This window comes from Corythoichthys intestinalis, chromosome 5 (assembly GCF_030265065.1).
Source record: "Corythoichthys intestinalis isolate RoL2023-P3 chromosome 5, ASM3026506v1, whole genome shotgun sequence".
Lineage (NCBI taxonomy): Eukaryota > Metazoa > Chordata > Actinopteri > Syngnathiformes > Syngnathidae > Corythoichthys > Corythoichthys intestinalis.
The window spans coordinates 26,971,463-26,998,428 of NC_080399.1; the positions used below are offsets into that span (position 1 = coordinate 26,971,463).

At 39.2% G+C, this 26,966-nt stretch overlaps 1 protein-coding gene across 1 annotated transcript in view; it reads right to left on the bottom strand.

Moving 5' to 3' along the window:
- Positions 1-771: 771 nt before the first annotated feature.
- hsd17b12a (hydroxysteroid (17-beta) dehydrogenase 12a) overlaps positions 772-26,966 on the bottom strand; it is a 53,584-nt gene continuing 27,389 nt past the window's right edge. The window contains exons 2-11 of the mRNA XM_057836322.1: positions 11,195-11,241; positions 10,044-10,119; positions 8,820-8,927; positions 7,857-7,921; positions 7,730-7,774; positions 7,417-7,451; positions 5,604-5,685; positions 5,449-5,514; positions 1,974-2,123; positions 772-1,745 (exon numbers count right to left, since the gene is read on the bottom strand). Of these exons, the coding sequence (XP_057692305.1) occupies positions 1,605-1,745; positions 1,974-2,123; positions 5,449-5,514; positions 5,604-5,685; positions 7,417-7,451; positions 7,730-7,774; positions 7,857-7,921; positions 8,820-8,927; positions 10,044-10,119; positions 11,195-11,241 (815 nt within the window). The 3' untranslated portion in view covers positions 772-1,604. The remainder of the gene's footprint in view (positions 1,746-1,973; positions 2,124-5,448; positions 5,515-5,603; positions 5,686-7,416; positions 7,452-7,729; positions 7,775-7,856; positions 7,922-8,819; positions 8,928-10,043; positions 10,120-11,194; positions 11,242-26,966) is intronic.

Consider the following 26,966-nt stretch of genomic DNA (forward strand, 5'->3'; position numbering starts at 1 on the left):
CACCATCCCTAATGTGAAGCATGCGGTTGGTACCATCATGCTTTGAGGGTGTTTTTCTGCTCATGGGACGGGACGAGTGCACTGAATTAAAAAGCGGATGACTGGGGCCCTGTATTGTGAGATTTTAGGGAACAACCTCCTTCCTTCAGTCAAAGCATTGAAGATGGGTAGTGCCTGGTTCTTCCAATACAGCAATGGCTCAAAGCACACAGCCAGGAAAACCAAGGAGTGGCTTCTTAAGAAGCATAACAAGGTTCTAGCATGGGCTCGCCGGTCTCCAGACCTAAACCCAATAGAAAACCTTTGGCGAGAGCTCAAACTCCGTGTTTCTCAGCGACGGCCCAGAAACCTGACTAATGGATAGGCAAAGATCCCTCCTGCAGTGTGTGCAAACCTGGTGAAAAACTACAGGAAACGTTTGACCTTTGTAATTGCAAACAAAGGCTACTGAACCAAAAATATTAACATTTGTTTTTCTCAGGTGTTCAAATACTTATTTGCTGCTATATCACACAATCGTTTAAAAAAAAAAAATCATACATTGTGATTCCTGGATTTTTCCTTTTAGATTAACTTTCTCACAGTGGACATGCACCTACGATGAAATTTTCAGACCCCTCCATGATTTCTATGTGGGAGAACTTGCAAAATAGCAGGGTGTTCAAATACCTATTTTCTTTACTGTACCTCCACCCCAAATGTAACTTCTTATTTACATGTTTATCTTTGAACAATATATGAGTGATAGATAACTTTCATGGGTCCACTGAAAAGTGGGGGAAAAAATGAAAATGTTTTCTCATTTGTCAAATGTATACTTTTATTAACAATCCGTAGCAAAACAAAAAAAAAAAAAAACAAAGAAGCTACAATCAGAGGTAAACAGTGCATATTACATATCAAATGGAGGCTAAAGCATTTTAAAAAGATTGCTTCTGCCCGAGAGGCACTCCATACTCGGAATCATGACATCTGAAAATATGTCAAGTGTTCAGTGTGAAAGGTTTATCGTGAAATTTTCATGTCCATTACTGTGGAAACACAAAATATGGGACACGTGTAAGAAAGGCAAAATGTGTTCCCATGTAACTGCAGCATCAATGACCATAGAAAGGCACTTTTGTGTTGCTCATCAATCCAAAACACACAAAAACAAAGTGTTTGTAACGTAACAGCATCCCACCACATGGCATCGTCGTATAATAAATACAGTGTCACTACACTTCACCTCATAAACAGGCAGCTTCATCGGCTTATAAAGGACTTGGTTGAGCGCTTGTCTTGAACCATCAGGATGTATGTGTGGGTAGTTAGGATAGTCTTACACAAATATAAAATAAATAATTTTACACATATAATATTAAAAAAAGAAAGGAGCCCACCACCATTTCCACTGCTTACAACAGCAGGGTTTAACAAACCATTTTCATATTAATCTTTTTTTTCTTTTTTTTTTTAGGCCGTAACATCTTATTTCAAATCAAGTTTCATTTTTCTTTGGCTTCTTCAGGAACACACACTCGCATGTCCCACAGTAGTTCTCCAATGAGACCCCCCAAAAGGCACACACATTTAAACACTGAGTCTGGGTCAAATTGGTGGTTTTAGTCAGTCTTCAAGCCAGTTCCATTCTTTTGCTCGCGCAGCTTCCTCCTGTTTAAGTATCCTGTGCGCTGGAGGCGGTTCATGCGCGCGCCCAGGAAGATTACAATGCTGATGGGCACCAGCTTGGTGGTCACCCAGCCCTGATGGAGGGAAAAAAAATATCTGTGTTAAATGAAAATAAGTGTTTGGTCTTTTGTAAGTGCCAGATTTTTCTCCTAACTTTTAATAAACTGGAAAGCACACCAGCGACTCCGGCTCTCCTTTTTGCACGTGCAAGCACATCACAATGATTAAGCAAGCTGTAAAACTAATTTACGTTTAATGCAGTCTTCAAATACGCTGCTGCTTGAGTTGCACGAGTGTCTTACCATGACTGCGTGTGGGAAGTACCCATTGGTCTGACTTTGCAGGCCCACTGTGTTGAGCTCGGCGGACACGTAGCGCTCTGGTGTGGGTTTATCCAGGGTAGGTTTTCTGATGCGAGTCATCTTGGTGGCCACGAAGAAGGGCAGTACACTCTGCAGGAAGAAGTTAGCGTACACTCTTATAACAGCTCAATATTTGAGTGATTTGTGTCAGAAAATGAGTAAGTTAAAATGGCAGAGATCGCTTGTGATAAAAGGCTAATTTTTCCATGTAGTCGTCATTTTTGCATTTAAAAGAAAAAAATGAATGAAAGTGGAATGTTGGTATTCAACATGTAAGCAACACTAAGTAACTTTTCAGTTTTGGTCGGTTTTAGTGACGCCGGTGAACAAAAGCGATAGTGTTTTGCCTTAAGGACGACTGCGTATCCCATGAGCAGCGCACACCCGCACTGTGTTGTAAAATCATGATCTCCCAGTCACCTGCAGATGGATTAAATGACATTTCTATTTCTGGCGGCTGGGGTAAGGATGAATAGTAGTAAAGTAATGAATCCATAAAAAATAGCATAGGACAGTTAGCAAACGTGTGGCTAATCCTCCCACCCCACCCGAACTCATCAGTGATGACCAGTGTTGGGAATAACGCCGTTACGTAACGGCAATATTTTTTTCAGTAACGGGGTAATCTAACCAATTATTTTTTCCGCCGTCACCGTTACTGATGGATAAAAGCGGTGCGTTACTTACTTTGAATAAATTGAAGAAACTACCAGCCGTAGCGAGTCTACTCAGCTCTGTTTATTTGTCATCCAAGACTTGGGGTGCGTTCAGGTTCATGGCAATGAAAATAGTAAACACATATAGCCTGCCTTTGCAAGAACGATGGAGTTGCCGTTTGATATGGTCATAATGTGCAAGTCCTGCACCCATCCGCAGCAAAACTGTTCGTAGCTTTGGAGCGGTTTGTAATTTCGGAATCGCTGATGAGTTTAGTAACATACACCAAACAATAAATACAGCAGAATGTCAATTTCACGTAATTGTGGAAGCCCGTCAACATTTTTACTCCATTTGTCTTCGGCTTGCTCGTAAGGGTCAACATTGTTCACATCCTTAAGTTTGATCAAATATCTGTTCTTCGCCTTCGTCTTAGTAATGAGTTTGTCTCTTTATCAAACTGGCAAGTTTAATGTCCCGTGAGCCAGACCTGCTTCCAATATGGCTGCGTTGTTGTCAAATCTCACGTTATCCCCCATTCTGTGATGTAAACGCTCGAGCCTAATAGCGCACGTAACTCAGAGCCGGTGTTTTCACACACAAACCGGAACAGCGCATGCGGCAAACACACACGCACAATACAGATGCAGAGGGATATGATGGCAGAGCATTCAGAGGAAAATTTGTCCTTTACAAGGTGGAGATATAAACACGATTTCAAGTTGGTCGAAATTAAAGGAAAGAACGTGCAGGTAAAGTGTGATTTATGTCTCGGGGCAAAGCTTTTGTCGACATCTGTGGTAAGCAATTCAAATCTGTTTATTTTTGTTGCACTTCAAGTGTAGGATAAATCTGTTGCTGGTGAGGTACAATAAATATTACAAAGTTCTATAACACAACTACCTGTCTGTTCTTCTCTATTCAACTGACTCGAATACTGCTCAGAAAATTTCAAATTCTTTGACATACAACAACTTCTTTTTAAAGTAACGGAAATAGTTACTTTCCCTGGTAACTAGTTACTTTTACCATAGAGTAATTCAGTTACTAAATCAGTTACTTTTTGGAAGAAGTGGTGAGTAACTATAACTAATTACTTTTTTAAAGTAACATGCCCAACAATGGCGATGACCAGTTCGGTTGGGGGGTGATTGGGAGGGGCGTCACCCCAGAGAGTGAAACCTGGGCCAGTGTCTATTCTTGAGTATCCTGGTAGCCTCCCTTCATTTTTCCTCCTCGGACAAAACTTTTTGTCTTTGTGAACAATTTCGTTCAAATTCAGCATCGACTTCCCTCTTAATAATGAATGTAGGAAAGGGGGAAATGACGTATGCCGTAAAGAAGTCAGCACATGTGTAGTTTTTTTTGTGTGGCAGGGGTCCTGCCAGCACCCTTAAAGTTAATTAGTGCTAGTGAAAGCGATATAGACCCCCTCAAGATATAAAGGAGGTATCATTCAACTAGTTGTCAGTCAACATATCATCACAAGTGTTATGTAAATATTTTATAACGGTTGAAAGGTTACCTAGTATTGCTTTATAATCAGGGGTGCACATAAGTGGTCCGCATGCGCGCATGCGTACTGGACGTAGACAAAAGCGGTGGCCCTCAACGGCTTCCATACGCTTTTGCGTACCGATGGCTGACCACTGTATTTGCGGAGGACACGAGAAAATAACTTCTCAAAATGTCAAAGAGGCAGGCCACACTGAGTAATTACTTCCGTGTTCCCCCACCCCCGTCAAAAGACAGACAAACGACAGAGACGTCACCGGAGCTACCGAAAAAAAGGACTTTTGCTGGCAAGAAGCAAATGATGCTCGCACGGAAATGCGGTACAAAATGAAATGCGGTACAAAATGTGCCGTGAGAATCCCAATGTCGCCGATAAGAGCAGCGCATTTTATGTAGGGTCAAAGAATTTCAGCCATCCAAACTTTGAAAACCCACGGAAAAAACAGAGCATGTGGCAATTAAGCAAACTATCGATGTCAAACAGGACCCCACTCGCCCTATGGACAAGTGGCGGAATAAAAGGTAATGAACAACGACATGCACTGACAAACTGTTTTTTTGCTCGCATTTTACAAAGCTAAACATGCACGTTCAATGAGGTCTTATGAGGAGGACATCCCACTTTTAAAAAGGCTTGGAGTTAATGTGGGAGCCGCATAATGCCCTTTATTTTGAATTGGTGCTTTTTATTTCTTTACATTTCACTTCAAAGTAATGGCAATTTTGTTGTGCCATTTGATGTTAATCAAGCATTAATTCTTAATATAATTAATTAAAGTTAATTGGCTCTAAGTAAAGCTTGTCATAAATTTATCGCATCAGGCGGGTTGGCTCTCAAGCTCAATGAGGACCAAGTCACATCTCCAGGTCCTCCTCTGAGAACCTGGGCAAAAAAATTATGTGCACCCCTGTTTATAATGTTGGCCATAAGGGGAACTAGATTTGTTCCTATAATGTAGGCCTGTAGAGCTGAAAGTGCAGTATTGTCTAACAACAGCAGGTGTCATAAGCGGGCCGAGAGCAAGTGCTTGAAACAATATTTGCAAAGTTTGACAAGGTGACGCCTTCACTGCAAAAACAGCTTAGCAAAAAGTCATGTCAGTCAGTTACTAGATAGTACACAAAAAAAAAAGTTGGACTATCATCAACATTTTTATTGTGAGTAAGAAAGAATCCTGCATTCATTTTTTGTGCTTTGCATAATATACAATTTCTGTATCTGCAAAGGTGGGAACAGTCTCACCTGGATGATGATACCCTGACGCCTGTACTCTTCCTGGAGGCCGCGGGAGAAGAAATCTACAAAAGCCTGGGTTGTGGGAGGGTAAAGATTAAGATTTTGATTTCAAATAGTAATAACTTACTTTCAAGTGAATTGAGTGGTGATGAGGCGCAAACCTTTGTGGCGGAGTAGATGGTGAGCAGAGGGAGTGGATACATGCCACTGGCTGAGGAGATGTTGAGGATCACACCTTTGGATCTGAAATAACAGAAGATTTACAGAAAGAACAAAACAATTTTGAATGGCATATATAGTATTTGACCAAATTTAAGTGACAAGGAGGAGCCAGGTGGTGGCACCTGGCCTTCTTTGTGAAGCCATATACAGCACCAACACCAGGCATCTTATATCCAGCTAACTTAATGCGACGACACATTTTGCAACAACACAAATCTGCATCTTCCTCCAGATTCACAACCATTTTGAACACACAGTTTTTGGGGGTTGGTTTAAATAACCATGGTCCTTAAGGCGAGCTTCTGCAGCATTTAGGTATTAGGTAACCAAAGTTTCTAAATAATTACCATGATAATGATGCTTATTAAACTCATCAAGAATGTTTTGCAGAGAAAACTGTACTGTAAAGTGAAACATTCTTATCAAAATTTTCATAGAGATGAATTTTATTATTATAATTAAAATGGTATGCAAACATGCTTAATGTATTTAACTGTATTCCTGTAATCTACTTTTAAGATATTTTTAGTTACAAAAATGAGCAACTTAATCAGAAATATTAACACAATTTGAAAATGGCCAATTATATTAAAATTTCAGATCAACTAAAAAATAAATAAATAAAAACAATCCGAAGGAAAATTGTGTTCATTTTTTTAAATCAGCAAAATAAATGAAAAAAACAGAAGTCAAATCACTGGTGTTTGAAAAGCATATTCTTAGTTAAAATCTACAAATATAATACAGTGGGGCAAATGCTAATCACAGTGGGGCAAATAAGTATTTAGTCAACCACCAATTGTGCAAATTCTCCTACTTGAAAAGATTAGAGAGGCCTGTAATTGTCAACATGGGTAAACCTCAACCATGAGAGACAGAATGTGGGAAAAAAACAGAAAATCACATTGTTTGATTATTAAAGAATCTATTTGCAAATCATGGTGGAAAATAAGTATTTGGTCAATACCAAAAGTTCATCTCAATACACTTATGTACCCTTTGTTGGCAATAACGGAAATAACGAGATATTTTCCACCATGATTTGTAAATAAATTCATTAAAAATAAAAAAATGTGATTTTCTAGGGTTTTTTTCCCCACATTCTGTGTCTCATGGTTGAGGTTTACCCATGTTGACAATTACAGGCCTCTCTAATATTTTCAAGTGGGAGAACTTGCACAATTAGTGGTTGACTAAATACTTATTTGCCCCACTGTGATTAGCATTTGTCCATGGGGTGGGGCCTAAAATTTAAGAAAATGCAATCACGGGAAGCCGTTTCAAGTGTTTTAACCTGTCCTATACATCTATTTTTGGATCAGATCGCATCAACAATTTCTAGGAAACCCTGTGTCTGCTCTCTCAAACACACACAGTATTATCACGGACGGACTCTCACATGCAAACACACAGAGTGGCAGTGTGCGTTGCCATGGCAGCCTGTTGCTGCAGTGATGTAGTCTAAAGCGAGAGAGGGAGAAAGAAAAGCTCAGGCCTCATATGGCTCCAAAATGTGCCTGTGACGCCGTTGGCCAGCGTCGGTCACGTGTGAGGACGGAAGGCCAATCGTAGAGGAGAGGGTACTTTGTGTGAATTGAAAGCTTGTCAGCATTTGTGAACAAAAGGAGAGGAAGCAGCCATGGCTATGGCGGGGAAAGACTCAATGATACTTCATAGCTAGAAGCTTTTTACTGACGACACTGATCTGACGTGGGTGCATTACAAAAACACAAAGACACAGAAGAAGCTCACCTGTCAGCCATTCTGGGCAGCACCAGGCGGGTCATCTAGTGGGCAACATGCAAGTTAGTTAGTTAAATTTTATCAAACACATATAAGAGTGTTAAGCGTTCAAGAATTGGAAAGGGTAGAGCGTGTGGGCAAGGAGGGAGATGCGTGGGTGGTGGGTGCAGACAGCGTTGGTGTAGTCCACCGTTGCTTTGGGAACAAGTGAGACACTGCAGGTAACCACCAAAGAAGAAGAAAGGGAAGCAGAAGCAGCAGGGGAAAGATGGAAGAAGCAACATTGACATGGGCTTTTCAGGCTCAGATCGAAGGAGCTTACCTGGCATACCGATGTCATGTTAACATTAATCATATTGGTGATAAACTGCAACAAAATAGGCAAATAACATTCAAATAACCCTCATTTTAGCAAATAAATCAATTAAAAAACATTTAGTCAAACTTACATTGTCCAGATCAGGTATATGGAGGTAGTACTCAGGGTACGGATAGGACACGCCAACATTATTTACTGTTCAATAAAAATGTTAGAATTAGAAATGGAAATAAATAACAGGTGAATGTCATTTAAAACAAAAACAAAAAAAATCTACCCACGTGGAGGGTGCGAAAGCAAACAAGAGAAACTAGTCAGCCACACCTTACAACAAGTAGAGCAAGTGGTTTCAAAATGGGAACAAAGAGTTCTTCAAATGTTCTTTTGGCGCAAAGTACGCACATGTGGAATCGATCCCAATCGTAAGTGGCAAGTACACAATGATGTAATACAGTTTATATTGTTCAAAGGTTCCCCACATTCATACTCATCCTAAATGTGATAGTAAATTTTTTGTTATGGCAAGTAAAGCATTCAAACTTCCATTTGTGCGTTTTAACATACTTGGCCACAAAAAAGGTTCTTCCGATTATATATGAAGTTCTAAAATTGATTCATTCTCTTGTAAGGGAGGATGATTTTAAAATGTTCTTTCTAATGTAAAAGTAATTTTTACAAATAGCAAAAAATAAACTTTTTAATCAATAAGAATTTTCAAATATTTTAGGGCCAAAAAATGAATGATATTTCTTCACTTAGCAGTGACACAGAGGTTAAAAGGGTGTCAAATCTCAAAATATACAGATCATGTGGATTTTATTTCGTGATTTTTATTGAAATAGTTAATTTTGGGGATTTACAAATATTTTTGTTTTTATGAATAAAAATGTGCAATTTTAGTTCTGGGATTTTTTTTTTTTAACGATTGAAGTTTTTCTGTTGAAACATTCAGTACGTCACAATGATTTTGGAATTTTGGGAGTACCATAGAAAAACACACCACGAGTGGTTGACAACAAAACCAACACTGGCCATTAATAAAACATATACAGCTCATTAAAAATAAAATTAAGTACACATGTAAATCGTTTACCTAGAACACCAATCTCCAAGCCAGACAAGCCTGCCTCAATGGACGGGTAGATGTTGGTCTTGCCGAAGTCTGCGACAATGATCTTTGTCTCCACTCCAAATTGGTCCTCTAACAGAAAAAACAAAAACAAAGGTTGTTTGTGTTTTTTAATTTTTTAATTTTTGCAAAACAGTATTTGGAATAGAAATTACTGAACATTAAATGAAGTTTTTTTTTTTTTTTCTTAAATCAGTGTGATTAAATCCTACTGTAGTTTCAAAATGAAACGACAGAGGACGCTGCAGACCAACAAAGCAGCTCGAGAGGGCACCGGCTACACCAAGGAAAACTAACAGTTGAAAGAACTAATAAACGAACGAATTGACCCGTAGATGACTCAGGTTTGTTCGCTCTTTGTTAGACTGACAGAATGATAACATTGGGAATTGAGTAGAGGGCATTTTGCTTTTTTCACTTATTCCAACACCGATAGGACACAATCGTTTATATTGGCGTCCTCACTTGTTATCAGGACTAGAGCATTATATAGGTTTTACGATTAATACATGGAACTATTAAATTTCTAGATAATATTAGGGCTGTCAAAAGATAAAAATTTTTAATCAAGTTAATCAAAGCTTAAAAATTAATCGTAATTAATCGCATTTCAAACCATCTATAAAATATGCCATATTTTTCTGTAAATTATTGTTGGAATGGAAAGATGATGAATATATACATTCAACATACTGTACATAAGTACTGTATTTGTTTTTTATAACAATAAATCAACAACATGGCATTATTATTAACATTCTGTTAAAGCGATCCATGGATTAAAAGACTTGTTCTTAAAAGATAAATGTTAGTACAAGTTATAGAAATTTTATATTAAAACCCCTCTTAATGTTTTCGTTTTAATAAAATTTGTAACATTTTCAATCAAAAAATAAACTAGTAGCTCGCCATTGTTGATGTCAATAATTACACAATGCTCATGGTGCTGAAACCCATAAAATCAGTCGCACCCAAGCGCCAGCAGAGGGCGACAAAACACCAAAAAACAAGTAACAAGTGGACGTGACACCGTGCTGTCATTTTTTTTTTTTTGGAGCGGGGCATGTGCGTTAAATGCGTCAAATATTTTAACGTGATTCATTTAAAAATAATTACCGCCCGTTAACGCGATAGTTTTGACAGCCCTAGATAATATGATACTGGACCAACTGGCATAGGTACACTTACCAAGTGACCTGGCCACATCATCCAACTTGTGCTGGGAACGGCTGATCAACACAATGGCAAACCCTCGACGAGCAAGCTGGAAGGTAGACATGTCAGGTTATCAAAGGATTGAATGAATTTAAAACAGACTACTTGTAGTCGGAGTAGCAGTAGTATGTACCACAAGTGCTAAACTACCAAATATAGGAGTGGGAACCTCTTGGTACCTCACGATACGATACGATAAGATACGATACGCGATACAAAGCTCACAATAATGATGATCTGACGATATGGCGATACAACGAATATCAAAACATTGGTCAGGAAATCATTCTAGGATATTCTACAAACAACTAATGAACAGAAAAACAAGCTTCTGCTGTGAATTGGAATGAGTTTATCACTAGTAGACATCCAATCCATTTGAAGTGGGAGGGTGGCAGCAAATGAACATTCATTCGCTGCTACCCTCCCACTTCAAATGGATTGAACGTCTATGGCCGGTAGTGGCAGCCAATGCCAGGCAATGAGGTAATTTTGAGCTATTTAAGGTCATTTACTTGTTGATTTTGGGGTATTTTATGGGTCACTTCCAGTTTATTTTGAGTTACAGAACAGGAAGTGACCTGGGAATCACCCAAATGAATAAGCAGTGACTCAAACTCAACAGGAAATGACCTGTATATGCCCTAAAATGAACAACAAGTGACCTCTAAATGCGCTGAAAATCCAACAGAATGACTGCGAATGCTCTGGTTTCAAATAAACGAACGTTCCCAGTCTAAATGGATTGGGCGTCGAGCACCATCAATGCAGCCTTAGACTTAACTGAGACACTACTATGGTGGAAGATTTTGTTAGCAACTTGTTGGTTCATTTTAATGATTTTTTTAGACACTGACACCTTTTTAAAACAATATCTCGATTCTTGGCAGGAGCATATCGATAACCTTTTGGGATACATCACCATTTCGATATTTTGTCACACCGCTAACCAAATATCAGTTTGCAAGTCCTTATGTTTGTATGTTTTCCCTGATCCAAGTGCTGTGTGTAGACTAGCTGTGGCCTTTGATTGAACCCTACGTTGTATGCATGAGTCACAGTCTCTCTGTCAAAGAAAGTCAAATAAATATTCAACAAGAAAAAAGGCTTTTCAGGAGACTCACCTCCTCCGCATAGGATTTCCCGATTCCATCGGTGGCTCCTGTCACAACTAAACAGAGAAAGTAAGCTAAAGGTCAGTCGAGAGTTTTAGCACCAAAGTAGTTACATTGATTGATAGACATATCAAATAACAAGAAACGCTGAAGTTATGAACTAAGGGAATAGTTTTGTGTGCATTAACTCATTCCTTCCCAGCCATTTTCACCGGCGCAACCCCTTTCACTCCGAGCCGTTTTACTGGATTTTGACTGATTTTGCAAGGCCCACAGAAAATTCTGTTCTATTGCTATATAAACATGGAACCCACCAAAAGAAAGATTAGACTCTCTTCTTTCAGCAGGAAAAAAAGTTAGTTAATTTCTTTTTCCATTCTTTAGAAATCAGCATTAGAAAATAGCTTAGTTTGAGCAGTTTTCCAATTTCTGATAAAAAAAAAAAAAAAAGAGAAATTTAGCTTTTTGTGAAAGCATACATTTCAAACATACCTTTGACTTTAACACAGCCATTTTTGCTTTAGTTACATCCCAAACATCTGAATATTGTTTTCCTTTTACAAAATAACAAACAAGACAAATAGAGCTTTTGATAGCAAAGTAACAATTTATTTACACATAACTAACTGAGAGGACGCTGTTGTGGCCACGTTGAATCGGGTTGCGGGTCTTACCAAATGCGCTACTGCCCTCCAGTGGCCAGTTTTATTGCTTTAAAATGGATTTTCAGCGTTGTGCTATGGAGCTAAGTTGAATCAGAACCCAGAGATGTCTCTTGAGAAAAAAACCTATACGTCTTTGGGACACTGAAACAATTAAAAATAGAATGTATTGATACGTTTTGGGAGCAATTGAGTTGAATGTTTGTGGCAGATGTCAACTTAAAAAAATAAACAAAAATAAACAACAATACTGAATACTTTTTTTGTAGTTCATAAGATAAAAATCAATTTTGGTAATTGTAGTTTTTGAAGCGGAGCTTATTTTGGATTGATTTGAACTTGTGCCTATTACATTTACAATACTTTTTCTTTCGAATCTATTTTTAATTTTTTTTTTATCAACTTCAGAACTATCATCAGTTAATATACAGTATGTAAGTGATAAACCTGTACTCAGTTTTTTAATTTTTCTATTACTTTTTTCCCCTCCAATTGTCCACTTTTTTTAAATGAACAGAAAAAGATGAACTCTGCATAACCCAATAGAAAGGGGTGATGTCAGCAACATGGCTACCGTGCCGCTTGACTGCAACACGCAGACACAAAAATGTAAAGCTCATCCATGGCCGCACCCCGACATCAGGTTGGACTGCTTGTCACTGAGTGAGCGCTGACAAAGCTACAATGTGACAGAAATTCCCTATGACACGATGGCGAAGCTTGCAGGTTAAACACACGTTGTCATCACAGGTGGACGGGGTGCAGTTATTCAAAGCTTAGCGGGATCACTGCATACAATACCATCGCGATGAACACTGAGGACGAACTTTAAGTCAACGAAACTTGGAAAAAGGTTTCTGTCGTGGTTAATAAACACCATACACATTGTAAACATACAGTACGAAGCTCCAAAACTCAAATGATAATTGGTTATGTTTGGCTATAAAAAGGTGAATTCCATCATAATGAAAATGAAAATTGAACAGACGAGCTTGGTTGCTTGTTGCTAGTCAGAAGTGTTGGGACAGAATCATTTGTGCCCCAAAATAGGAGAACTGTAGGCCAACTAATGGTTTGAACCCAATGGTGCGGGAAGCGGGGTGCTGCAGCACCTCCTGCTGTCGGTGAAAATTTTTTTTTTTTTTTTTTTTTTTTTTTAAAAAGGGGTTTTCGTTTTTTTAACACGACCTGACACCTTGCTTGCTACCGGGTCACGTCGAAAAGGACTATTGGAATGGAAAAGTAAACTTGACAGGAGAGGCGTTAACATGGTACAACAATGAATTTGTGAATTTTTCTTTACATAAGCATGGACATTTTCTAAAACTCAATCCGAGGTCAAAAATGAAGATGATTGTCTTTTGAAGTCTTCAAATAGGTAAGACATGCTTGGATTGTACCCATATTATTGTTTTGTTGTTGAGCTGCTCCCGTGCAGAGCGCCGTTGGATATTCGAGTACAATTTATTTAGTGTTGTGAAAAGGAAGTGTATTAAAGAGGCTTCTTGGCCCTTTTAATTTTCAAATGTGTTTGTGTGTCATTGTGCCGCCTAGTTGTGGGGATTTGCATTATAATACACGGGTGCTTTTATGTCCAATACAAAAACACCAACACACACTGTAGTTGGAATAGAACGCAGTCTTTGTAGTAGCCTAGTAGCAGTACGTAAACGATCCTAGTAGTAGTACGTAAACGATCCATGCGTGTGTACTGCCATTGTGCACGCCTTGTATGGACAAAATGTATGCATGACAAATTTGGACTGAAATGGTCGTTTTTGGATGGGGAAAACTAAAAAAAAGATACTCAGCACCCCTGGCTGTGAGTGACTTCCAGCGCCCCTGTTTGAACCCAAACATTTAGTTAAAATAATCTTTTTTTCACTACCGGATCATCTGCAGAAATTGGCAGGATACTGGCACTACTACTGGTATTTTTGGGCTGCAAATATTAATTTATTTGCGGCCACTGATGAGTATCGACGCCGAATCTATTTGGACCGTGAGCTGGTTGTGAATCATCAGTGCTCGGACAACATTGAAACTGAGCTTAAATTCCAAGGGAAATAGGCAGGGGTTAATTTGTGCCGGATCAAGATCTGGCACCTCTTGATTTTGGCCTCCCTGTGTTTCGGGACTTATTTGGGCAGATCCGGCACCTCATGTGTATGGAAAAAAATAATAATATAAAAACGTTTTAAAAAACGTATTGTAATAGCCCCGAAACACGCAAAAGAATGGCTTTGTGTTATTTATTGTACTGTTTTTTATTTATTTATTTTTTTTTTTTTTTAAAATGTTTTACAAGTTAGACTGTACGTTACTGTGTCCCACCTGTGGTTATGTGGGCAATTGCCCGTGCTGTGCAGAGTATAGTAAATTGTAAATTGTTGTCATAACATGTATACCATGGATATAATCTGAAATTGAGGCTTTTAAGTCCAACAGCATGGCAAGTGGGCATTTGCGTGTTGTCTTCAGCACCATTTTCTGCGTATGTTCCGGGACCTTTTCCAGTCTCGTCATCCCTGCGCTGTCATATGGTTTTTGCGTTCCGGCACCTTATGATTTACAAGTACTGGAAATAGGACCGCAATATCCGGATTATAGATTGCTTGTATGCACTCAATATTATTTTTCAGGAAGTTTAATATCAGCATGTAGCGTTTACTGTGTGTTGGTTTGTGCAGCAATACTCAATATGGATCACTTTGGAATTACATTTAAACAGTCAGTTATCAACATTAACTTGGACTACTCTTGCATCTCTCACGTGACAGTCTTTGACAAACACCACTTCTAAAAATAGCCCCTTGAATGTCCGTCAAGCTTCAAATTGATAAATTTGATGATGATGCGAAACAAATACACTAAAAGGAAGCTGGTGGCCATGGTTGTGTGCACAACGCATCGATGATCAGTTGATGAAAGATTAATGGAGGCATAGAGGACATTCTCTGGCAACGAGCAAGAGGAGACGAGAAGGTGGGAGCGATGACAAACGAACGAGAAGGAGGAGGAAGAAGAGGGGCTGGCGAGATGCGGAGGGATCCTGGGGGCGTCTAAAAATAGAAGTGGAGAGAAGCAGGAGAAGGAGCGTGTGAAGGAGAAACTGAATCAAGACGGAGGGAGGGAGGTGCGAATTGAAGAAGGCGACCGAGAGTAGCACAAAGTCAAAAAGTGAAAAAGGGGAGCAGAATTTATTTTTAAATGCGACTCTTTCGTCGTCTTTCGCCCCACGCTCCTACCCTCAATGTTAAGAATGAAACACTCCGACACATAAAAGCTTCAATGGAAGCGGATCATACCAATTCATGCCACAGGGGGAAGTGTAATAAAATGGCTGAAGCGGACAACCTAACTAGTATCTCTAAATCTATCGCTAATATTCAATTTTGGTAGTAAATTTTATCTTAAATAATCCATCTAGTTTGAAATACTGAGAGCCATTTCTAATATTTTAAGAAGTTAAAATATCTATCTTAAGCTAATGAGTACAACAAAAATTTTACACTGGTAAATTACATGGCATACAAGACATATTTTTTTTTTAAATGTTAAATGTTTTACCCCACCCCCACCCCACCTCCCAAAAAAAGACAAAAAGTTTATGGGGTTGAAAACTGACATATTTAACAAAATAATTTGTAAATGTTAGAGACAATGTATTATGTATTAATAAGATATACAATGTGAATTTAACTGATATACCGTATTGGCCCGAATATAAGACCGCCCTGATTATAAGACAACCCCCTCTTATTTAAGACTGAAGTTTGAAAAAAAGACTTTTTGAACACCAATTTTTATACAGAAAATAATTACAGTAGATCTGAAACAAATGATTATAACAATATATTTGAGAGAAAAAGCGTGTTATTTTGCCTAATTCAAATCTTAATATCTGAACATTTAAATATGTAAACTAAACTGCAATCACATTCGTTGATGAATGGCTTCTGGTTTTTGAAATGTAAATAAACCAATCTATTGTGATAAAACAACAAAATTGCAATAACTGCATTAACTATCAAAGTGAGGTCTAACTAACTGTGGTCTTGAAACAAATCTGAATAAAGAAAAACATTGCAATAAAATAATGCAAACTGGTTAAACTTGAGAGTAGCTGAGCTCTGTCATGACAGAACATTACTCCTCAAGTTCAGCATTCGCTTAATTGATATCTGGCGCCATCTAGTGTCGTGAATGGGTATAATGTCTAGACCCCAAATATAAGACTACTCCCACATTTTCAGTCTTATTTCAATGCCAAAAAACATCTTAAATTCGGGCAAATATGGTAAATAATATCGGAATGTTGCCAATCGGTGAGCCGAAGACTACGAAGACTTCCTCATTTCCACCGACACGCCTTCCCGTGACTGAAGCAGAGCCTGGGGACTGAGGAGGGTTGTCCAATCTCACTGAGGTGTTCAAAAAGACCCTCGGTTGCAAGGCCCCAGGGGTGGATGAGATCCACCCAGTTTCTATAGGCTCTGGATGTTGTGGGGTTGTATTGGTTGACACCCCTCTGCAACATTGCGCGGACATTAGGAACAGTGCCTCTGGGTTGGCGGACCGGAGGGTGTGTTCCAATTTATGGGGGGATCACAGTCCTCAGCCTACCTGCTAGGGTCCATCCAGGAGTACTAGAGAGGAGGGTCCTTCGGCAGGTTGAATTTCAGATTTCGCAGGAGTGGTGTCGTTTTCGTCCTGGGTGGAACTGTGGACCAGCTCTACATCTGCACCCAGGTACTCGAAGGAGCATGGGATTTCACCCAACCAGTTAAGATGTGTTTTGTGGACTAGGAGAATGTGTTTGACCATGTCCCTCAGGGATTCCTGTGGTGGATTCTCCGGGGGTATTGGTAGGACCCACTGATATATGCTGTTCAGTCCTGGTATGACTGGTGTCAGAGTTTGGTCCTCATTGCCCGTAGTAATTCGGATTTGTTTCCAGTGAAGGTTGGACTCCGCCAAACCTTTCTTCTGTCACCAATTCTGTCCATAACTTTGATGGACAGAATATCTACAGTGGGGAGAACAAGTATTTGATACACAGTCAATGGGAAAACCCATTGGCAGTGTATCAAATACTTGTTCTCCCCACTGTAGGTGCAACAGGATTTGAGAGGGTCCAGTTTGGTTGCTTCAGTATTGCATCTCTGCTTTTTGCAGATGTAGTTCTGTTGGATTCATCAAACCGTGAACTTCAACTCTCGCTGGAGCGATTCGCAGCAGAGTGCGATGCGGTCTGGATGAGAATCAAATCCTCAAATACTGGAAATATGGTTCTTGGTTGGAAAAAGGTGGAATGCCCTCTCCGGGTCAAGAATGATGTTAGTAAGTAAGTAAGTGGGGGAGTTTAAGTATCTCTGTGTCTTGTTCACTAGTGGGGGACAAATGGAGGAAAACGACAGGCGAATCATTGCAATATCTGCCGTGATGCAGACACTGTATAGGGCCTTCATGGAAAAGGAGGAGCTGAGCCGAAAGGCAGAGGTCTATATTTACCAGTCGGTCTATGTTCCTACCCTCACCTAAGGTTACGAGCTGTGGGTTGTGACCGGAAGAACAAGAGCTCCGATACAAGCGGCTGAAATGAGTTTCCTCCGCAGGGTGTCCTGGCTCTCCGTTAGAGATAGGGTGAAAACTGAGTACAGTCGCTGCTCCTCCACATCGAGAGGAGCCAGTTGAGGTGGCTCGGGCATCGAATTAGGATGACCCCTGGACGCCTCCCTGATGGAGTGTTCTGGGCACGTCCAACTGGGAGCAGGCATCGGGGTTGACCCAGGACACACTAGGGAGACAGTCTCCCGGCTGCCATAGGAACGCCTCGGGATTTCCCTGAAAGAGCTGGACCAAGTGGCTGGGGAAAGGGAAGTCTGACCATTCCTGCCGAAGCTGCTGTGACCTCGGATCAGTGGAAGAAGCTGGATGGACCGATAAATAATATCTAAATTATTAGTCAGGAATTTGTAATTCTTGACGGGAGGGGTTCTTATTTGTTTAAACAGTTATTGTATGGGAAGAGTAGATTATAAACAATCATCAGCAGGGGGGAAAAAAAACAACCAAACCACCCAGAGACAGAAGTTGACATGTGTGTGGCCAAATTTCAAAATTATCCGATATGCATGTGCGATACATCATTGGAAAGCTTAACATCTCAATTTTCAGAGAGAAATTTTTTGAACAGGAAGGCAAAAAAATATATATATATATTAAACAGCAGAACCCTAACTGGAGATGAGGACACGCGAGAGCATAATTAAAGACGCCACGATTTTAACGAGATATTATCGCGTACTTACCTTGTTTCGATCCAAAAACTCCATGTAACATGTATCACCGAGTGTCAAGACACAGATGGGAATGGCCACAGCCAGATTTTTGGGGGATTTTATGGGTGAAACATAGTAATATAACAACGGTCGCGATGCAGAAATCGCAGACATCAAGGAGTGGTCGAGATGTTCTTTTTCATATATTTACCCTTTTTAACTTTTTTTTTTCTTTATTTGGATCTATTATTTATCATCCATAATAGTTGGGAAAATGAGAGTAACGAAAAAAATACAATTAAGCGATAGTTATGAGGTAGATATCCGTGACTTTTTTACAGACGCCAATTTTTTCATTGTGACATAATTTGTTTAAAATATGGCAGTGAATAATTTTTTAAACTTTTAAAGTTTTCGTTTTTTTTTTTTTTAACTAAATATTAGAAATCAATTAATGATTCTAAGCTAAAAATGACAGTCATTTCTAATAATAAATACGATTAGTTACCTTCTTTTAATGGCTAGGTTGAAACAAAAGCGGTTGCGCGACGTCTGTAAACAGGGGTTTTCAGTGTAAGACGGACAAATTAAAAACAGTTCGGGGACTTAATGCGCCATGAATCTGCTATGGCAGCATATAGACTTATTGTTCTATCAAACGCAACAGTTCTTTTTGCTTAAAATACAGCACTTTATTTTAAGGTGGGGTGCAAGAGCAGAAACTGCTTTTTCAGCCTTGTTCGTGTTTTCCGCCATGTATATAGACATTATAAAAAAATAAAATAAAAAAAACATTTCTTGGTGTTTTTGTATTCCAAGAGGAGCTACATCACCCTGTGGCAAACCCCCTCCCCCTTCCACAGAAGAGATGATGCCGCCTCCTTCCCTTTCATGCACATCTCCATATCCTCGTGTTGTACTTATGAATGACAACACTCCTCCCACCTATTATATAATAGCACCATTCTCTCAATAACCGTTGCATGTGTGTGTGCACGCGTAAATTGCCTATAATGTGTGTGTTCGTGTGGGTTCTGGTACACTGGGTGGAGGCGGACACAGAGGTTCTTTATTCAGTGTGGAGACATGTCTCATTGTTCCAATTAAAAAAAAAAAAAAACATATATATATATACATACATACATATATACACACACACACACACACACACACACACAGATTATGTACTGTATATAAAGATAAATCACAATATGTATTGCAAAATCTTATGAGATGTAATACAAGATGCAGCAAGACTTATTATTGTTAGCTTTTGTAGTTTTAGAGTTTCCATGTGCTGCAGAACAATGACATGACTAACAATGCAACCAAATTCATTGATCTGTAGATATGGCTAAACAAGGTTTGAAAACCACCTTAATGTGGCTGAACTACATACCATTGAAGGCTGTTCCTAAATTGTGAGAACAATTGTTCTGTGAATTTTCCTACTATAATACAAAGTGCAGTAGGTTTCAGAGTTTCCTCCATATATGTACTGTATTATACATATGTGGCACTGGGTGCTATTCTTAACATCTGCTGTTCCCAGTTGTAGACTTCATAGTCAGATTTTTTTTGTTTTTAACTGATCTGCAGGTGTAACGGGAAAAAAAACTTGCCTATCTGCAGTTTTGAGCTCAAACCAAAATGTATGAGGCCGGAGTTAAATTACTGTGATGTTCGCCATTTGCGGCTGGGTTCAGTCGCGATTTCCCCTAACTCACTGACAATGATATAGATGTCTAACTTATTTTACCCCAGCAAATAATCACTGTCAGACCTCCCAGCTCAGACCTCCTAGTTCAAATGGATTAAGCATCTTTTGCAGTCAGTGGCAGCAAATTAGTTAAACTATTATTGCTCTCGCCAATTTGCACTGCAGTTCTACGCAACCGCAGGTTTTTACATTAGAAGAACACCCCTGACCAAATAGATTTTCTGGCTGCTGCCTGATAATAAAGGAAGTTCTCCCATTCTTTCAGCGAAAGATGCGTTGCACGACGCTTAAGTACCGAAAGTGGCCTGACGGGGGCGCTTTGGCACCACGAACGCCGCCTTAGCGCTGTACGTCACGTCCAGAGGTATTGACATCCCCCCCAGCCTTTTGTACCTCCCCCTCCATTCTCCCTCCCTGGGCTGAGGAGCGGCCGCTGCCTGCTCGCTACACCGCGGCTCTATAAAAAGCAGCAAGAGGAGTAAAAATAGCAGCAACTGACTGCTTCGTCTGGGAGCTAAACCTCCGCCCGCCCTCCCTCTCCCCCCCGCAACCCATCCATCGCCTCCCGCCTTGCATGCTTGCCTGCCGCATGCACCTGAATACCAAGTAAGATTGCTGACGTCACAGGCAGCATCATTGCCACGACAACCGAGGCTGCAGCATCCATGCTGCATGCTGGGAAACACCACACACACTTGCTTGGAATCATGATGGAAAACAGGACTCATTTAACCAAACCGGCAATATGTTTGCCACTTGCGATATAAGAATCGATAAGATGCCATCAAATAATGTATTCTTCAACCTTTTATAGAGTGAACCCTTATTTATCACAGGGAATAATTTCCAGAAATAACCACAAAAGAGACAATATGTAAACTATTCTTATCCAAAGTAAACAAGAAAATAAAGATATTGAATAACACACACACACACACACACAAATGGCAGCATATTAGGAGTAGAAATTATTGTACATATTGTGGTGTCTTACCGTATTCGCATTCAATAAATGACTTAGAAGTTCATTGATGAATGTGGCTATCCTTATCCACATGGAAGGTCAAGTACAGTGTATATACGTATAGTCAAAAATGATTCAAATTTGGCACAAACAATGAACTGTGATATACCAAAATAAAAAGAATAATAAAAATACTAATAATTTTTTTTATTTAAAAGAATTACCAACCTTTTAGTAACTGGTAGCCACTTCTTTTGGGCTAAATAACAAAGGGCTACTGGCTTGATACTAGGGCTGGGTGATACGGCCCAAAACCAGATTTTTTTCACCAAATATTCGATCTACATTTTTTTTTTTTTTTTAAAGGGGACAATAAGAACAAAAGACAGCTCAAAACAAGTTTAAAAAAAAATAAAATAAAGATTTTTAAATGCTGATAAAAAAATATAACTAAAGTTCAAAACTTCTGTCTTAAATTAAAAAAAAAAAATCCCTCCCATTATTTGTGCTGTCAGCCCCCAAATTCAAGTACAAAGAAGCATTTTTTCTGATGGAATGATATTTTGAATAAGTGGTTCATAGATTTTCTTTCTGGCAAAAAAAAACAACCTTTTTTTTAAAATGCAATATTATATTTTTTAATTCAAATTCATTCATTAGAAAAATATTTATTACCATGGCTTACTTGATTTTTATGAAACAACCAAATGAGCTTTGCAATACATGACTGATCTTTAATATAGGCAGTCCCCGGGTTATGAACAGACATGTGCCAATTACCAGTTTCAAGGTATACGTGGTATGAAAATGTCAAGGTTTCAAAACCGCAAAAATTTCCATCATACCGTCCCGAAGGTATTAGCTATTTTTATGTTCCAAAAATGCATGGATAAATCCCTCGCCTCCAGCTCAACTCTCCCCCACCGGTTGTTGCTCAGTGTCAGTGAATCAGCTGTGCTACACGATGGCTGGAGGAGGTAAAACTCCTGAACTTCTTCCCCCCCATCGAAGAAAATGAATTTGCTGGTATGGGAATACTTTGGCTACAGAAAAGTTACAGACGGCCGAGGCTTGGAGGAAGAGGGCCAACCAACATTTAAAACATGCTTGCGGAGGATGGCTGCCATGGAAGCAATACCTTCAATTAAGCCTGTCGCAATATGCAATAATTCCATTTATCGCACGGTAAATAAAAATGAAGGCGATAATTTTTCCGCTGCGATTTATCGCCTTGCGTGCACCTGCGTGTGCGCGTGCGGCTGACGTGCTGTTAAAAGTTCGCCTTCCTTGTTACCAACTACGCAAAATGCATTTTCGTTCTGGGTCTGGCAAAAAATAGCGCTAGAGCCAATTTGTTCCCATTATACATACATTATACAGTCAACGTATACCGGCCACGTTAGTGCTCCGGATTGACTGCTGACCATCTCCGGCGTGCCAGAGCCCGCCAGATGGTTTAGAGTTTAGGCTATTTTTTAGTTTAGTGCAATTTAAGTTTAGTGCAGGTGGAGAAAAAAAAGAAAAGGTGAAGCTTACCATTGAAATGAAGATGTGAATGATAGCAAAATATTAAGCATGGTGTGTGCATCCATGAACTGGGTCGACAATAGGGCCGTAGAATGCCGATCTCGGTCAGCGGTCCTCCTCCGTTCACCAGTCTTTATAAGTTAAGGTGACAGTTCTTATTGTGGTAACATCGCCAAAGAAATCGCCAGCTTCGTCAGGTTTCTAATCATTTATTCCATCAACTCACCGAGTGTCCACTGCTGTTGACACCAGGATCGAAACAGAAAGTAAAATAGCGTTCTCCTGCTCACCGTCAGCCCCGCGGTGCGTTCAGGTACAGCAAAAAAAGTCTGCCACATTAGAAGCCGATTCGTTATATTATTACAGGTACTGTTCTGTATTATTGTTATTCTGATTTTTATTCATATTTTATTTGTTTTGCTCTTTGTAATTGCTATTTGCAATAGTAACAGCAGTATTTATTAAGGATTTAGTGTGGGTTTTTGGGCTGTGGAACGAATTATTGGAATTATAATGTATTCTTATGGGAAAATCCTGCTCGACATACGACCATTTTGACTTACAAACAAGCTCCTGGAACGAATTGACTTCGTCTGTAGAGGTACCACTGTATTACACATGGAACGCCATAGCAGAAGCTATGAGAGGAAAAGTTTTAATTTGCCTAGATGCTCAAATTATTAAGTGGAATTTTATTTTTCTTCTTAAAAACACATTTTATTTCTTCTGTGTTTCTGTGCAATATTAATATTGTTGTCTTTTACTTAAAAGAGGCATGGTCTATTATTTTTAGTTGTGATTTCTTAAAAAGTATTTTTGAATTTATGAGTAAACATTTATTGCGTTTAAATGGGTTTACGTGATCTATTATTATATACTGTATTCTCACAGTGTTATTGTAATTTTTTTTTTTTAATTAGGGGGTGCAATAATATCGCATATCGCAATAATTTATGAAATAAATTATCGCACACTAATATTTGTTATCGTGACAGGCCTACCTTCAATATGATTTTGCATTTGGACTAAAATTAAGGGTAGTAAACACTGTCATGAATATTTTCCACCAGCTACGAGAGTATGTTTAGTGTGTCTAGCGGTGGTATGTTTAGTGTGTCTAGCGGTGGTAAAACATGCATTTTTCCTCTTTGGCAACTGTCTGTGTTGAGAAAGAGTGTGTATAATATAAACATGATACAAGTCATACGCACGTGATTTTTATGGAAAATAATTCAATGATCTTTCTTCTGATGGTAATAACGTTGAGCTGTGGTTGTGGGTTTAGGCTCGCCTAAAGGACTGCATTCATTTTAATTTCATTTGGAATATTTTGTGTTTTTTTTTATTTTTATTTTAACATACTTATGTTTTAATTTCCTAATACGTTTTGAAAAATAAAAATCTGTTCAATGGGGAAAAAAAAGTTTTTTTTAACCAGATATCTCAAAGTAACACATTTTAGAGCTGTAATTGCAATACCGTGAAACCGTGATATTTTGGCATAAAGTTATCGTACCGTCACATGCATAGTTACGACATACCCGACTTAAGTGATTTCGACTTTACAACACCGGTGTCTCATCCGCCATTTTGTTTCCAATGTTTTTTTGTTTTTTTTTTAAATAATGTTGAATTTTGTTTCGTGATGCATGCTTTTATTTTGGCACAGAAAGCATCTCACAACCACTACTACTACGACCTACTTCCACATGCCAGTAAGAGCGCATGTACACACGAAGAAGAGCGCATTTGCTCCCAGGAAGAAGTCGCGCAGCCGAGTGAGGGGAAAGATTATAGTTGCGAGCCCGCGCGCACATTTGTTGCTTGTGAAGCATCCACAGAGGCAACACTGTATAAAACACCTTTTGTACTGTTTATTGTGCGTTTTTAATTGTGGTCAAATACTTGGGGCGAGTTTATGTGATTGTTTTTGATGATGTGCGGACGCTAACTGATACATGCTAATCGTTTGTGTGAATTGTTATTGTTGTATCAGCAGCTAGTTATAAATGCAAATTTGAATTGCTGTTATTGAAGATGAAACTGATCTAATTTTTATCTTAGTTTCATTCTGCAAGTGTTGATGTCATGAGCAGCTGAATAAAGTCAGCAAACCACACGAACGTCTGACAGTCATTTCAGAGCTTAGCTCGCCGTCTCGCTCGGACTTAGCTCCAAAGTCTTGGCGAGGACAGTACATTGATGTATAATACATGTTTTGGATAGTTATTTTGAGATTTAGGGGGTATTTAGGGGTACTTAAAGTGTTAATTACGACTTGCGCGGAAGTTCGGGTTACGTCGCCAGCATAGGAACGGAACTCGTTCGTAACCCTTGGACTACCTGTAGTTTGTTTTAATCAATCAAAATTTAAAAAAGGAAAGGAAACAAGACCAAAAAAAAACAACCATTAGCAATTGTGAAAACCCCACATGCTGTAGCGGGATTGGCAAGAAAGATGCACCTTTTTGTCCATCATTTCCACTGCATATGTTACAGTAGTAACGATTCATGGGAGGGGGGAAAAAAAAAACATTTTCACATATCATCACTATGGCACGTTCATAAACTTCAATTAAGTTTGACATGAAAAGGTTGGCATCTCCGTCTTAAAGACACAGTTGTAAAAATAAGCATCTGGCAAATTCTCAATTAAGATTCTCAGTGAGGAGAGACTGCGGTCCTCGTATGCCCTGCTCTTGTTATGTAATCTGTCGCACCCCAAACTCGCCTATCAACGAGCAGGGGCCTCCTACATTACACAGAGGAAGGGAGGGAGAGAGCATGCAGCACAAGATGGAAACACACACAAACGTGTACATATCTTTAAATAGCAAGGGAGAAAGTCACATGGGGGATATAAAAGTCGACAAAAATAAAACTTGATGGGTAAAGGAGGGAGACTTGAGGACTTGTACTTCAGAGTCACCAAGATAGATCCTGCATCTATATTTGGCTGCCATGCAAAAATAGCGACCAAAAAACGCCCACCTTTTTCCAAAAATAAATAAAGTAATTTCCTTTAAGTAGTTGAGAATATTTGCGGAAACTTTACAATTTGGGAGGTTTTCAAGAACTGCAGATTGCACTACTTTGTTTCTAAACATACTGGTTTTAATAGAAATAGCAGTCAACACAACAAAAGCTGTTGAAGGACTAGTCAATATATATTGGCACTTTTTAAAGCCAAGTGTTGGTAGTGTTTGTTGACTTCTTTTTACACCTTTTTATTTAAATACGAGCATACCAGTTTGTGCCCCCACCCAACTTCCCATCATTGAAAAATAAACTTCTATTTACAATGCCTTGTCAAAAGCTTCAAGTCAAACAAAACCAAAGGCCAATCAACTCACTCCCTGGCATTGGCAACAATAAATGTCAAATTCATTTAAACCGGGAGGACTGACTATAATGTGAATGCACATTCAAAGTGGGAGGTGGCTTACTTTAGTAATTTTGACAAATGAATGGAAAGTTTTTCCACCATTAACTCACTGGCTGCCATTGATGGCCTTAGACATCTAATCCATTGCAAAAACTATTTTAAAGCTTTTCAAGTACAGTCCCTGACAAAAGTCTTGTCGCTTATCCATTTTGTACAAACAATTGCTAATAACCTGACTTTTAATTATTCGATTGGTTTCAGAAATGGCTCATATAAAAGCTAAGACCCTCCCAAATGATGTGGAATGTACAAAAATATATTTTTTTAACACTGAAAAAAAAGATTATTTAATGACGACATAAAGGTCAAATTTTGGCAAGACAAAAGTTTTGTCGCCTACAGAAAGTAGTGTAAAAATTGAACAAATATATATAAATAAAACGTACACTCACCGGCCACTTTATTAGGTACACCTGTGTTTATTAGGTGTCTTTATTATTGTGTGTTTATTAAGTGTACCTAATAAAGTGACCGGTGAGTATATATATATTTATACACATAGTATATATACATATATACAGTATATATACTATACAGGGGTCGCGTTAACCGAATATTTTCCGTCGTTGACCGGTTTTTTAAAACGGTGACGGAAAAAACTGAAGTCCGTCCGTCATTTTGACAGGTTGCAATTCACACCCCAGACCACAGGGTGGCGAGTGAGCATATTAATTAGCTATTGTCTCTCTTAATGCATGACGTCGTTGGCTATTCTGTCAGAATATTGTAGCGTCACCGGGGTCTGGCGGCGGCACCGTGATTGACACATCAGCGCGAGGTTCTTATTGGTGCACCCGGTGTGCCAGCGCGTCATCCAATTGGTGGACTAGATTGCCGCCTGTGTCTAGACCCCAATCACATGACGTCACAACTCCGCCGCCCTGACTGGAGCCGCCATATTGTGTGTCAACTCGTCGTATTTGCACATTACCGCTACGTACATGCCTCCTATTACGGCGTGTTTTTCTGCTCGTTAACATTAATAATCAAAATGGTGAAGGCGTGTGTGGCGGTTGGTTGCAGTAACAGAGAAGATAGATGGAGAGACTTGAAGTTCTACCGTATTCTGAGAGACCCGAAGAGGAGAGCGAGATGGACTGCTGTAATTCGACAAGAAATCTGGGCACCAAACGATCACCACAGACTATGTAGTAGTCATTTTATATCTGGTAAGATGCA